General features: G+C 42.5%; 1 protein-coding gene across 1 annotated transcript in view; it reads right to left on the minus strand.

Moving 5' to 3' along the window:
- Positions 1–243: 243 nt before the first annotated feature.
- The window catches only part of snx33 (sorting nexin 33), a 31,723-nt gene continuing 16,633 nt past the window's right edge, over positions 244–15,333 (minus strand). The window contains exon 2 of the mRNA XM_079501165.1: positions 244–1,780. Coding sequence (XP_079357291.1) covers positions 1,527–1,780 — 254 coding nt within the window. The 3' untranslated portion in view covers positions 244–1,526. The remainder of the gene's footprint in view (positions 1,781–15,333) is intronic.

The following is a 15,333-nucleotide window of genomic DNA, read 5'->3' on the forward strand; positions in this document are numbered from 1 at the left end:
ATACACTGCTCTATTGGCTTTGTGGCACAGGTTTATATACACGTAGCTGCTTGAAGGCACTTGGCTGATTTTAGAAACCACAGGAAAATGAAATTATTGCTGAATGACATTACACCAGTACATTCTTCTACTATGTGCGGTGCAAAGCTCAGATGGTTCATATGAGCAGAGAACAGGATGTGGAAAAGACGTTAAGGTTGGTAACAGTGAACACCTGAGCAAGGAAAAGTCTTGACCAAAAGAGGAGGTTCATAGTAAAAGAATCTGGGCAGATTTCAACCCATTTTTCCTTTTTAAAGGTTTATTTGTTTTCAAGCATGAATGGGACCAGTTCACTTTTTTAGTCTGTTCAAATTATTTGAAAAATATTTGTTCTCTGTTCAACTGAGTTCATTTCAGTTAAATTCAGGGCAGCGTAATGTATGTATGAGACAATTCAAACAACTAAAATAGGAATGAAGAAAAACAAAATAACTGGATGGTGAAAATTACCTTGCAGATGTGATTTTCCTTTATGAACTGACCATATTGGAAATATTTCGAGTAAACTCTACACCCAAGGAGGGGCCAAAGTGCATGATGCCGGAAAGAAGAGGGGGCTTTCAGGAAGAAAAAAACCATACATGGCTTTTCATCATTAATTGTTACACTACAGAACGGTAAACTAGAGATCCTCCAAGACTCTACGGTCATATTTTCATCAAACCTCTTAAATATACTGTCCCCTTTATGCAAAGTGAACAACAGGTCCTAAAGTAGACAGTGATGTTCTGTGGATTTCAGACATGTCTGCATACAGTAGGTCTCTTAAGAATGAAGATGTTATGGCTGAGTTCTTGAAAGCACAGGACTGCTACACAGAGACAAACGGCTAGTTTTTCCATGAATGAATTAAAGTACCAAATCCTCTTGGTGGGATGGTTGGTAGGTTGTAGAACTCTCCCCTGTTCTCTTCTGATATTTGGTGGCAGGTCGGCTTAGTGGATAGAGAGACACTGTCCTGGAAGCAGTACAAATCCCTTTACAGCTAACACATCATGACATCAATAGCTCTATGTCCATTCCTGTGTCCTTGAGTAAGCCTTCCAGCGGATTTAACGTTCCATGGACAAGATAATCGTCAAAACATCTAACAAAGTACAATGGTAATTATCTTTTGGCATCTGGGTAGGCGGCTATATTGGAACGCACATCCTTTGAATCCATCAAAATGGATGACAACTCCACAAAGAGCGCCAGCGCGCCATGTATAGGCAGCCATGTTTTCAAGTCCCACCTCCGCAGCAGGCAGGAATGTTGGTGTAAAGTGTTTGACATCATTTTGACTTCACCCCTCAGTTGAAGCACTATTTTCAACCACCAAGCCCAAGGATTGGAAGTCAAGTCGTGGACTGGAAACAAGCGTCAACGTTGAACGCTCGTGGCGATCACATGTTGCTGATGAGTGGAGGGGGTTATGTAAGGTCCTCTACCCAATGGCCGACAGATGTTGCCTCGGTGGTCCCTCGCACGGATCCGCGGTGGTGTTACAGGCTGTCGTACATCCTCAGTGTGCGTTCCAGCTGCTGCACGATGCGCTGGTAGAATGCGATCTGCTCCTTGATGTAAGCCTGCATCATGTCCCTGAAGTCCACCTCTCGTCTGCAGTGGAAGTGGCTCATCTCGGCCTGCAGGGCAAAGCCCACCGTCCTGCAGCGCTTCCTGATGCCGTCCGCCTCGTTTTGGTCCATCTTCCCCTCATCGCTCATCCTCTGGCTCTCCTTCACTTTGGCAAACGCGCCTGGAGGAGGAAAAGATGAAACACTTTGTTAGACAAGATGTTAAGAGATGTAATAAATCATGAAATAGAGCCACAGTGTGAGGTTCCCTTTTTTTGTATTTAATTTGGTATTACCAGCATGTCATTAATCCACCTGGTGTGTGCTTTCTCCCATCTACTAGAAGGTTATTTTGTCCTTTATTGTTCTGTGAACCACCTTTGTTAATTTCCTAATCTCAGGGCAGTTGATTCTTGCATTTGGACATGTGTGTCTACTCCGTCCTCAGCTAACACACTACTACTACTAGGCAATCAGGCAATCAGTCTCATATTTCGTGTGCACGCTGCCAGCAGGCCAAGGAACTCACTCAATTACTGTATATTTTGTCAAAGTGGTCAATAACAAGTGTTATTTTTGTGAATTAATTACTGCAGAGCAATCCCTCAGTCAGTTGCCTCAGGCTATGGGATGAGAGACAGCGAGGAAGGCAGACAGCGTAGAATAGATGAGGTACAACTAGTGCTGCAATACTTTAATGTATGTAGACATTTCACTGCAAACAGAGCTATTATTATTAGTAGTAGTAGTAGTAGTAGTAGTAGTAGTAGTATGGAGATCTGACCCCGTGACCATGGTGAAGACACAGGGGACTGCTAAAAGACTCGCCATGTTGTGATTTTACGCTTATATTCTAACTCCAGAACTAAAAAATGAAAACCCCAAGATATTCCTATTCCTACAAACGGAAGGTTATTGAGGTTTCATAAACACCTAAAATGTCCCACAATCCACCGAACTACTCCTGCTACAGTATGTTGCTCTGTTATATAAGTACTTATATAAGTATAAGCTAGATTCATGCGTTTAATCTATAGAATAACTTTACCTTCAATCACAAACACAGACCCACATTAATAGTGTTTATTAAAAGCTTCAGAAAAAACAGGTATGGCCTGCATGGCTACAACAGCAGCATGACATTGTTTTATTCCTGTTTTAGTTGCCGTGGATACCAATTACCAAGCCCGTAATAATAGTTTAAGAACACCACATTCCCTCAGACTACAATGACATCACAGTCTATAACATCACTGTCTCAGTGGAGGGGCAGGGCAGCTTCATTCTTGCCACTAGGCAGTCTATCTGAGATCTTATATAATAATAAGTCATAACCCACTCAAATGTGCATTTAATTATCTTCACAACGGTTCACAACATTGCTGCTTTTCAAAAAAAAAAAATCCCCTTCAAACTAAATAAAATTGAAATCAACTGAACCATTTTAATAATGAATGGCCGTTATCAAAGGCTAACTCATTGTGAAAATCTCATTTCCTGTAATAGGTCTGCCCTGTTCTTCTGTGCCAGGGAGAACAGCAGGCCCATGGTAGATGCTGAGGTGAGGCGATGCTTCCAGTAATAAGGGTCTTAACAAGCTAAACGAGAGACTTAATGGAGCCCATGTTACAATTCTTCTGTGTGCTTGATTTGCTTTTATTGTGTCGAGAAGTTTGAAACGGAGACACACTGCCATAAAAGTGTTATTGTGTTGATGTCATTGTGATGTCATCCTTCTCTGTAAGTGTATCACCTTGGCTTTTATTTATGACATCTTCCGCTAGCTGCTTCTTTAGCATGTCAAATCTTACATAACATATATATTCACTTAACCACATTTGCTTTACAAATTATTCCAAAATCTCTGACCCACAACGTGTCTCACCGCAATGCCTTGTGAGCTTGTAGGTCGTTTTATTTTTATTTTTTAATTTTCTCCAAATAGCCAAAGTCCAAAATAGGGCTTAAGTGGTTCAACAGGTTTACGGAGAAAAGCGGTGTGCAGTGCCCTGGATTTGTGTATGGAATTCCTGGCAGTAAAGTGTTGAGGAAGGCATGTAGGGCACTTCCAGCAGCCTGCAGAATGTGTGATCCATACAGTCTGTGGTACAGCTGACCTACATTCTCTCTCTCTCTCTCTCTCTCTGCTGTGTTTTCCACATGAGGGGAGAGTGTGTGTGCATCACCACAGTCAGAGCATGTCTGACTCCGACAGACACAAAAAAAATACAAGGCAGGGGGGTGTGCTGGTGGGTAAGGTTTTGGTTAGAGAGAGAGATTGTTTGTGTGTGTAATTTAAACAAAAGACAGTGATTTCTCTGTGCACAAATACGCTCAGGGACATTACCATTAGCTCTGGAGACTGACAGGTTAAATGCCACCCCAGAGAGATACTTTTGTTTGTTTTGTGAACAATTTGGTGAAATTGAAAATGAGGTTCACTTTTTGTTTTACTGCCATAAATATGATGATATAAGAGAGGTATTTAGTAAGATGTCTTCTATTTGTGGTGATTTCCTTGAGCTAGATGATTATGTTTTGTTAGAGGAGCTTTTGTTTCTCAAGCTTGGAAGAGAACAGAGAAGACAGAACACTGTATAATTCAGAGAGGTAATTGAATGTATTATATGAATATACTGTAAACAAGCTGTAAGCGTGAAATGGTGTGTAATAAACCAATGAGGGTTAAAGGCACACACGAAAATAAAATAACAAAACAACGAAATATGTGTGTGGGTGCAGAGGGCCAGATCAGGCCAATTCTGAAGACTTGAGATATGCGTTTATATCTTGTTTTCTGTCCTCTCACTTTAGTAGTGTGAATACAGAGGTACCAATGGTCAACTTAATCATGTGCAAACTGTAGAAAATATAAGTCTAAAGGTGGCCTTACACTAGCCGATAATCGGGCATTTTTGACGCTCGGGGGGTGCCCGACTCAATCGGGCACCCCCCGCGCGCGATCGGGATCGGCCCGATCAACATCAAGAATGTTTGATATTTGCTCGGCCCCCGCTCCGATTATCCTGTAGTGTGTGGTGCTGTCAGATTTCAAATGCCCGATTATCGGCTAGTGTAAGGCCACCTTAAAGCCTGTTTGACACATTGCTGTGTGCCGGTGTCACGTACCAAAGATAGCAGATCTACAAGTTCCTAAATGACCTTGTGAGCTTGTCTATTTTCCGCTGCTATATCTGTACATACGACACCATTGTACGACAGGGCATGAATTAAGCATAATACAAACACATTGTCAGCCCCATCAAGTTGACTGCAAGAGCCAAACACTTATTGAAGCAATCTGTATACAAACAGCCACTGGTCAATGTGGCTCCTGCAGCTAACAGAGCCACAGTGATTTACAGCCAATGACCCGAGCTCACATTGGATGTGTTTATCTGTCCTAAACAGACAGAGCAGATCACTGTGTCACATGAGTGAATGGACAGCTACTGTGGTTGGATCGGAGGAGAGGTGAGGATAGGAAAGGAGAGGAGAGGACAGGAGAGGAGAGGGGAAGAGAGGACAGGAGAGGACAGGACAGGAGAGGAGAGGAGAGGAGAGGAGAGGAGAGGAGAGGAGAGGAGAGGAGAGGAGAGGAGAGGACAGGAGAGGAGAGGAGAGGAGAGGAGAGGAGAGGAGAGGAGAGGACAGGAGAGAAGAGGAGAGGAGAGGAGAGGAGAGGGGAAGAGAGGACAGGAGAGGGGAAGAGAGGACAGGAGAGGGGAAGAGAGGACAGGAGAGGGGAAGAGAGGACAGGAGAGGGGAAGAGAGGACAGGAGAGAAGAGGACAGGAGAGGAGAGGAGAGGAGAGGGGAAGAGAGGACAGGAGAGGGGAAGAGAGGACAGGAGAGGGGAAGAGAGGACAGGAGAGGAGAGGACAGGAGAGGAGAGGAGAGGAGAGGGGAAGAGAGGACAGGAGAGGGGAAGAGAGGACAGGAGAGGGGAAGAGAGGACAGGAGAGGGGAAGAGAGGACAGGAGAGGAGAGGCATGAATTGGAATAAGCAACAAATGGGTTCCGATATGAGCCAAGTCTCCTGAGGAGGCTCGTCTGGAGCCTGTCCTGTGTGCGAGAGTCTCCAGACGTAAAATTGGATACATACATTAAATGGTAATGGGAGAGAGGAAAAAATAGAGACAAAGAGAAAAACGTTAGAGGTAAAGACATTTGGACAGAGAGAGAGACAGAGAGACAGAGATTGAGTGGGGGCAGTTTCAGGAATCTGCTACATTCTTCATGCACTCCCACAGTGCTCCTTTCAGAGGTCAAAGGTCACGGAGGGAACCAGTTAGAGAAGCAGCAGCTCCTCTCTTCCTCTCTGATCTAAGACAGGATGTCCACTTTACTGATAGTCACTGTTTGTTTACTCTACAGCAAACTGGATCTGTGTGTGTGTGTGTGTGTGTGTGTGTGTGTGTGTGTGTGTGTGTGTGTGTGTGTGTGTGTGTGTGTGTGTGTGTGTGTGTGTGTGTGTGTGTGTGTGTGTGTGTGTGTGGGTGGGTGGGTGGGTGGCTGGGAGAAGGATGTGTGTGTGCTCGCTCAGGCTTGTGTGTTCTTTTGTTTTTTTCGGTCAATCTTAATTCTGAGAGTGCACATATGCACCAACGTGCATTCTCAGGATTAAATAAACGAGTTCATATTTGTACGTATAAACACTGCATCACCCCTGCACACAGACAGGTGTCTTGCATACCTTTTTCTGAGCTTGTGTCTTGGCTGTATAGCTTGTCTGTAGCGTTCTTGACCTTTCCCAAAGCCCCCAGGGCATGTCTCTTTTCAGCAAACACCCACTCCATGGAGAGATCTGACTAGGAACCAGCCTGTTCCATTTTTACAGTGTTGTTGTTGTTATATAGATTTTTAGAACTAGTCCATCTAAAGTTATAGTCCATCTAGCAGCGCTGGGACCAATGTTCTGATGCACAGCTTATTCGGTGCAGAGATGGAGCAGCTTTTTACAAAAATCTCATTCTTATTTTCTCCAGCACCCCAGTTTCGGTAATGTCATCATCCAAACCCATCTGATTTTATATTCATATTATGTGACAGATATTGAGAATTGTGTAAAAAGGGTGATGCAGACCTGTCATGAAACGGAGGAGTCTTATCACCCCATCCAGTACGGCTACTTCATTAAATAAAGGCTTCTTATTTAAAAATACATACAACAACCAAACTATTTTAATGATTTCAAAAGGATTTAATTTCTTAAGGTAAATACAATAGTCTAGAGATTATATTACTTCCTTGCCTATTTCTTGCCTCAAATGTTTTACAAAACAAGTACAGAATGTGACATTTTGTGTTTGTTTACTTAGCCACCATGTTGGATAAAAAAACAAAAACAAAAAACAAGCACTGCAGATTGATATGATCCAGGTGTTAAGTCTGTCTCTGTCCACACCTCGTCATACCAACAGAATGTTTAATCGTCATACCAACGTCTGTTCTTCATACTAAGGGTCTGTACTTCATTACAATGGCCTGTTCTTCATACCAAAATATATTTTCTTCATAGCAGTGGTCTGCTATCAAGAACAACAGACGCTGTTCTTGTTTGAGTATGATTGACCACTAGTCAGAATCGAGTATTCCATTAAGCCGTGTAATACAATACAAATACAATATAATCTATAATCAATATAATCTGGCAAATATCATAGTGTTAAGGGGAACTGTTGTATAATTGCAATATTACACGAGAGGGTGTGGTTTACCGTCATTAATGCACGCCTGCGATGCTGCAGGAAAGTTCCGATAGGCAGTGCAGAAGTGCATTCATGACGGTAAACCACACCCTCTCGTGCAATATTGCAATTATACAACAGTTCCCCCTGATATTTGCCAGATTAGCCACTACGACCAGAAATGTCCCAAGAAACTCGGTATCCTAGCAACCGAGTGGGCTGCGCTCCGGGAGAACAGAGCAGCTGATTTCTATGTTTTGATTAGGGGTTCCTTCATGCTTCTTTGAAGCACGGCTAGATGGCTGTTTCATCAGATTGCTTAGCTGTTGTATAATTGTACATTGGCCACACTGAACCTCCACTTGCCACTGCTTACAGAGATCATACAGCAACTAAAACCTTAACCTACCTAGCTTGATCCTTACAACAGCCAACAAGTGCCTGTCAACAGACAAGTTCAAGTGTCTGAATCGCCCTTTAAAACTATTTCGACACCTCTTTGGCTTCCATTGGCATAATTTAGAATGGGACCTCAATAAAGTGTTTGGCTTTCGACTGAGAGTTCACACATCACAAAGATCCTCTGTCAATTTAACTACAAACTTAACTCTGTTAAGAGTTACAGACCTATGGTCCATTTGACACGATGCAAGCTCCCTAGTGTTAACTACTCACTTAGGGGTATCTTGGTAGCTCACACCAAAGGCTTTAAGTGCAGTAAAGTTTCCAACTTTTCATGTGAGTTTGACACTGAACCCAAAGGCCAGATGAGTGACGTTTCCTGTTGCTAGAACACAATACAATACATGACTATATTAAATCCAATCAATGTTAAACATATTACAGCTGTAGTACAACAATTTAAGCACATATCAGTGGAATGCAGGGGGGGGGGGGGGCTCTTATGAGAAATGTGGCGGTCACAAAAGAATGTGTGTGTGAGATCCTGTGTCCACGCCTCATTGTTCTGATGCAAAACTAGCCTAATGAAATCATTCTGTGTGTTTAACTCGTCAGTACATGAAACTTCAGTCATGCTCTACTAAGGGGAGGGAGGCCCAGTGTGGCAGAAATATGTTCTGAAATGTATCCAAATAATTTGTTTTTGAGGAACAGCGAAAACACATCTAAATTATATTTTGTAAATTATGTTTTCAGCGGTGGACATATGTCATTTCATACATTTTGAGAAGACTTCTAAAACGTTCCAAAAATACAACAGATATACAAGTTCACAATGCATCACCATAATACATGTTGTGAGCATGTAGATCGACTTTGTTTTTAACTTAGAAGGTGTCTTAATATGTCTTAATTATAGCCTACTTTAAAATCAGGACATATCAGCTATGGCATATACCATCTTTAAACGATTAAAATCGGGTGTCATTTTAGATCTTAGAGCTTGTACATTTGCTATTTTGAAAATGTTTTTAATGTGTTTGAATTGCGAAAAAGTAATTTCGAAGGCATTTTGTAGAACCGGCCTGAGGTCTTAATGGATTTAAAAAGCAGATGTATCAACAGTATGTATTTGCAGTATGATTATCCTACTGCCTGCAAGAGTGGCTCAGTGACTGGAGAGTCACCAGTTCAAATCCAAACTGCGGAAATGGGTTGGCAAAGCATCCACCCTCAGCGGTGTTGGAGCACTAGCTAAACATTATAGAATAGAAGAAGACCATGGCTGTGTTGGACAGGTCCCAGATGTAAATGTATGTGTCAAGCAAGGTGAACTCTAATGGATAAAACACCTGGCATCCTGTGGTCTCAAAAATAAACATATCCCACTGTATCTCACTATTAACCCACTAAGACCGAGGCTGATTCTAAAAACGACAGTTTTCTGAAAATCCTATGTTTCTATGTCAGTGGTGCTCAAACCTTTTCATGTCAAGGTCCCCCAAAATAATATGTATTTTGTTTCACAATTTTCACACCTGTGTGAACTGTGTTATTGTTATAATTACTGTATTTAACTCCTGTACTACTCGTACTGTACTGTGTACTGTACTAGTACTGTACTCATACTGAACTGTACTATACTATGTACTGTACACATACTGTACTGTACTCTGTGCTGTATTCGTACTATGCTGTACTGTACTCGTACTGTACTCGTACTGTACTGTCCTGTTACTATACTGCACTCGTACTTTACTGTACTGTGCTCCAGTACTGTACTCTACTGTACTGTACTGCACTGTACTCTGGTACTGCACTCTGTACTGTACTGCACTCTGTACTGTACTCTACTGTATTTGTACTGTATGCATACTGTATGCATACTGTACTCGTACTGTACTGTACTCTACTGTATTTGTACTGTATGCATACTGTACTCATACTGCACTGCACTCATACTGTACTGTACTTCCCCTACTACTGCCCCTCAAAAAAGTGGTGCGCAAAATGCAAGGCATTGACTCAGAAGAAGCACATTCTTTTATTATGCAACATCAGGCTGACACATTTCGTCCAGAGACTTCACCATTCAGAGCACATTGACTTTACTATGCTCTGATAAAGTCTTCATCATTCAGAGCACATTGACTTTACTATGCTCTGATAAAGTCTCCAGCCAAGACACATCAATCAGCCTGATAACAATCAGAGTCAAATGTTGCCTTGTATTTTTATTTCAGTTCTGCTATTTCCACTGTTCGTGGTATTTCTAACCCATTAAAATCTGTGTCATTTTATATTAGCGTTGGCTATTCTACAAGCATATGGAACTGGAACAACATACCACCCGAATCACAGGCTCTTTAGACTCAAGACCTTTTGATAAGATTATCTTTAATAGTTGTGCATGCCTTGGGCAGGTTTGTTTGTTTAGCTATTACATCAAGCAGCATTGGGGTGAGAGTTCCCTTTGATCCTAGACGTGACATGTAAAGAGTAGTGCCAGAGGAAAAAGAAAAGGCTTTTTGGCAGGAAGTATTGGCAGTAGAAAAAACTGCTCCTAATCCTAGATAATGTGCTTAATGTTTGGCAACATAACAATCTACCATCACCTGCTCTGCTACTGTACGTACACTCACTGTAACTAGATTATAGATTCTTAGCACACTGATTACCAATGTTTTTATACATTTTCAAAATGTTTCTAAAACAGATCTACAAGCTTTCTTGTAGATCTTGGTTTTGAATAGGGCTTAATTGATCACACCCGTGTGAAGTGAGGGGCGCTCTTATCATCTTACACCATCGAGGAGGGAATTCGGTATACGTAGCTTGGAGCAGCTATAAATGTTCCTTTATTCAATGGTCATCCAATCCATGTCTATTCACTTATAAGAACAATTAGGTGATGTAATAGCACACATAGCCGTCTATGGTTGCACCACTCAAATAATTTCAAATAATTGCGGAAGTATCAGCCAGACCCGTCGGACTCTACAAGATTATCCTAATGCCACAAGAGTGGGCCCCAGCCAGGTCATACCAAAGACTATAAAGCAGGAATGAGTGCCTGCAAGCTTGGCACTCAGCATCAAGGGTTGGATTGGTGTTAAGTCCCTGTGACATAACACCATGTCCAGGGGGTGTATACTTGTACATCAATTTAGGCTCCAGTCCTATGGGCCACAGCCTGTGTCTCAATCTACGATGTTGAAGGGCTAGCTAAACATCTAAGAATAAAAGACCATGGTTGTACTGGGCCGGTCTCAGATGTAAATGTGTATGAGTGTCAAGCAAGGTCATGGTAACACTAAATAATGGCTTAAACACTTGACGCTCTGCTTTCTGATGCCATTTAGGTAAATTATTGGACAAGACGCAGACTGACATCCCACATCAAACAAAGTCATAATCAATCCAGTAAATAAGTTGTCATAGTGGCTTATTGGCAGGATCAGCGCCCAATTTACACTGCCCTGGGACATGGATTGCTTGGAGGTTTAGCACCTCACCTTCTGCCAGCTCCCAGTACGTATTGTGGTCTCAGCTACACACATACTGTCTGAAGTCTGAACCACCCAGACACTGAATCAATCCAGGTCTGTGGACTGAATGGTGACATGTTTGGATGCATTCCATGAAGGACCCACCGACAGAGCTGACAACTCAGCAACAGAAAGATGAAAAGATGTAACACCAGAGATCCTGCTTTCATTACATGGTGAAGAAAAAAAGACATCACACAGATGAGACCAATGGCTCAGGGCTAGCGTGCGTGCGTGCGTGCGTGCGTGCGTGCGTGCGTGCGTGCGTGCGTGCGTGCGTGCGTGCGTGCGCAGGGACTGATGTCCGTGTCAAGCACCACATTGAACTGATGACTCTTTCTTTCTCTGTTACTCTCGCTCTCTTTTCATCATTGGCTTTCTCTTTCCGTCTCCCTTTCTTATTTTCTGTCTCTCTGAGTCTCTGTACATGTCTCTTTCTCTTCATCTTTTTTTCTCAAAACACAAAATATGTCTTGTTAAAGTATTAGATTAATTGCCTTATACTCTGGGAGGGGACGAGAAGAGAAGAGAAGAGAAGAGAAGAGAAGAGAAGAGAAGAGAAGAGAAGAGAAGAGAAGAGAAGAGAAGAGAAGAGAAGAGAAGAGAAGAGAAGAGAAGAGTGAAAAAAAGACTAGTGAATCAGCAATACATCTGCCAGAGTTTAAAGTATGCATTTAACCTTCTGGGGAAACAATCTGTAAAAATCCCCAACTTTTCTGACGAGTCAGCCCCTTTGTATGTCAGCATTACTGAAGCCAATCATGTACAGCAGTGAATCGTGATACTAAAGTTTATATCAGAGCTGGAATGTGTGCACACAGCTTATTGTCTCCATTTTATATATCTCTGTTTATTCTTGTTCAAAGAGGGTTGTTGTTGCTCTGAGGCACATTGAGGGAACACCCAAATGAGTTTGGTCAAAGCCCTCAGCCCTCATTACTTCAACGACAAGGAATGTCCAGGAACAAACGCGGCACAGGACATCAGGGAAACACTGCTCTTTAGTTTTAAATAGCCTCTCAATGTAGGGCTGGACATTAAGGCTTGTCCTGTTGACCGGGACAAGTAAACACATTTGACTTGTCCGTTCTACAAGTGACACTTGGTTTCACTTTTTCTCTGACGCTCCTAGCAGCCAACAATATTGTCTGGCATTATTGTCTGGCTTCCCTAATAATCACCTTTCCAATAGGCCTATAGGATGTCTGTGATATTACATACATTTCATGTATTCCAAATACACAGCCATAGATCGGTCCTATCCACGCAAAGTTAGCAGACCACATGGACAATGAACTTGTAGGACTGTGTGTGTGTGTGTGTGTGTGTGTGTGTGTGTGTGTGTGTGTGTGTGTGTGTGTGTGTGTGTGTGTGTGTGCGTGCGTGCGTGCGTGCGTGCGTGCGTGCGTGCGTGCGTGCGTGCGTGCGTGCGTGCGTGAATTCCTAAGACTTGGAGTCAGATATTGTCCTTTAGTTTCATATCCAGTTGAAGGTTCTGGCAGAAATCGTGTGTTAAGTAAAATATCGGCACTTTTCCACAAGGAAAATGTTCAAATTAATATTATACTAGTCCCCAAAACGACTCCAAGTCTTAGGAACTAATTATTGGGTGAGTGCACATGCAGTGCTACAAGAGATGAGGTCAGTCTGCTAACCATGTGTGCATAATTGCATATAGGCTGTGTATTTGGAATACATGTACAGTAATGTATGTAAAAAACTGAGAATATTCATCTAATATTCAAACATGTATTCTTGCAGTTAGTTGATTTAAAATGTGGGCGCATGGCGCCTGCTGACCAAGTGGTTCAGGTGCATGCCACATATAGGCTTTGGCCTGACAGCGCGTTGCGTGTTCGAGTCCCGTTCATGACGACATTTGCTGCGTGTCTCTCTCTTTCCTGTCTATCTTCACTTGGCAGAAAAGTGTGCTCATGCTCCGGACATTGTGAATGGGACATTAACATTTAAGTGCCTCAAAAAGTGAATGTCAAGCCCTGCAATATATATATATGGAATATGGTGTATATGGAAAAATAAACATACTCGGTAGCACAGCTGGCAGCTTACGTAAAACTCAACTCTTTACACTTATGACTTTGTCTCCTTTGGCACTTACACAGTATTAGACAGTGTGTACTGTACTCACATGACATTTTAAAGGTTAATGCAGGTCGTCTCTATCAAGTGTGGAAACCTTAGAAGAACCCGGGTTCGAGTGGATCCACTGTTGTTTAGCCACAAGCTCGTGTTAATGCTTTTCACTGGTTAAATATTTATAGGACGCATGAGGGAGGTAGTGTACGCACATCCGTGGCCCAGGTGCAAGTAGACAAGCAAAGTCACAAAAGATACTAGTCTGCATGCATACTGGGTGATTGAATCCCCAGCAAGCCGGCTGGAGACGACCTAGAGGCGCCCCCCGCACCCGCTGGCTGGATGTAATAGCCCAGGACCTTAGAGCATGTAACGTGACTTTGGCACAAGCTCAACATCTTGCCCACAACAGACCCAGACCCTTTGGTTGGCTCTACGTGCCCTGAAGTGCAAGAGGACTAAGTAAGTAAGTAAGTATACTGGTGATGCTGAAAAAGCTCTGCTGTATTTGAATTATTGTAAAAATACAGCAAGCTCTATTCCCTTTTGTAAATATGTTTGCGTGTGTGTATGGTGGAAGTAGGGCATTATCATTTACAAGATGCAAAGTTTCTTCTGGATAAACACTGTATAGAATTGAATTTGGCACGAACAGGGTTAAGGGTTTAATTCCCTGTGTAGCTCAAGGGTTTTCTATATATAATAGCTTCTTTCACTATTATTAGCTGATACTGCATGATGTCAGGATTTTATGGCATCTGTGCAAACATTGTCGTGGGTTTTTTTTGGCATTCGTTCTCAGTAACAGCAGATCACAATTTAGCTTGTAATCCCTTTAGACCAAGTCAAGAATAAACTTTGAAATACAAATTTCCATACTTGTTTCATTAAACTTATTTTGATTGATCCCCTCCATATACACTGAGGCATAACATTGAACAGGGAATACATCAAAGGAACCACAAACCTTTGTGCCTCAAACCAGCAGCTTTGGCCAGCAGTAAAATAACCATTCCTCCCAATCTGTACAACAACACTGTAGGACAAATACTTTTGTAATAAACAGATCTTATAATCCTAATATTCACTAATGAGAAACTGATTCTGATTCTACCGCAGAAACTGATCTGCGGTAATGTGCCAGTAAAAGGTATTAGTCCTGTGTCAGCTCTGTGTCCGTGTATGTATATATTCAACACATCATCTGCTGAACAGATGAGTGTTTTTTAATTAATGAAGGATCCTATTGAGCTTTGGAGCGGAAAAGCAAAGGGATCACAAAAAGCTGACTGGACTGTTAACGTCCCTGCACTGAGGAACAACACTCGTTAGGAACCACGGACAATAATCCCACAAGAGGACATCAACCTGCACGGGAGATTAACGTAGGCCAGGACATGGTTTCTGGTTTCTGGTAACTGAATCTGCTGACACTTTTATACCTGCTCTAATATAGTCGCTGTGCGGCATTAACCTTTTTGTTTCTGCCTGTCGGGCCGTACGGTCCTACTCTGGGATAATGTGAGTCGAGAATGATGCAAGACGGTTATGCTATAGGCTACCTGTTGTAACTGTCGTCAGTCAGAGTACCCATTGTACGGAGGTGGGGACTCCTCACTGGCAGGTGAGCCAGTAGGGTACTAACAGTAGTAACAACACACATAAATGTGTGTGGGGATGAATTCATTGGCATAATGACTAAATTAGGGAGTAAAAGGGGACGGAATATAGTTACTACTCCAAGGTGCCGTCCAGACAGACATTTTTAGGTGAATCCGCAAAGGTTTTTAATCATATTGCATATACAGCCTGCCGGAAACGAAGGAGCCAACATCTTTGTTGTCATTGTTGTTCGGGGGTGGCGCATGTGCGTTAAATGAGAGTTCGGGCTATGGCGTCATCGGTTCAGGAAATATGCATATTTGGTTGTACACACAGAGGCGCAAAAGAAAGACTGTTAGCTGCAGCTGCGCAACGTGTGTTCAATATTGTAGTTGGC

The sequence above is a fragment of the Electrona antarctica genome (genome assembly GCF_951216825.1).
Source record: "Electrona antarctica genome assembly, chromosome: 5".
In the NCBI taxonomy this organism is placed as follows: domain Eukaryota; kingdom Metazoa; phylum Chordata; class Actinopteri; order Myctophiformes; family Myctophidae; genus Electrona; species Electrona antarctica.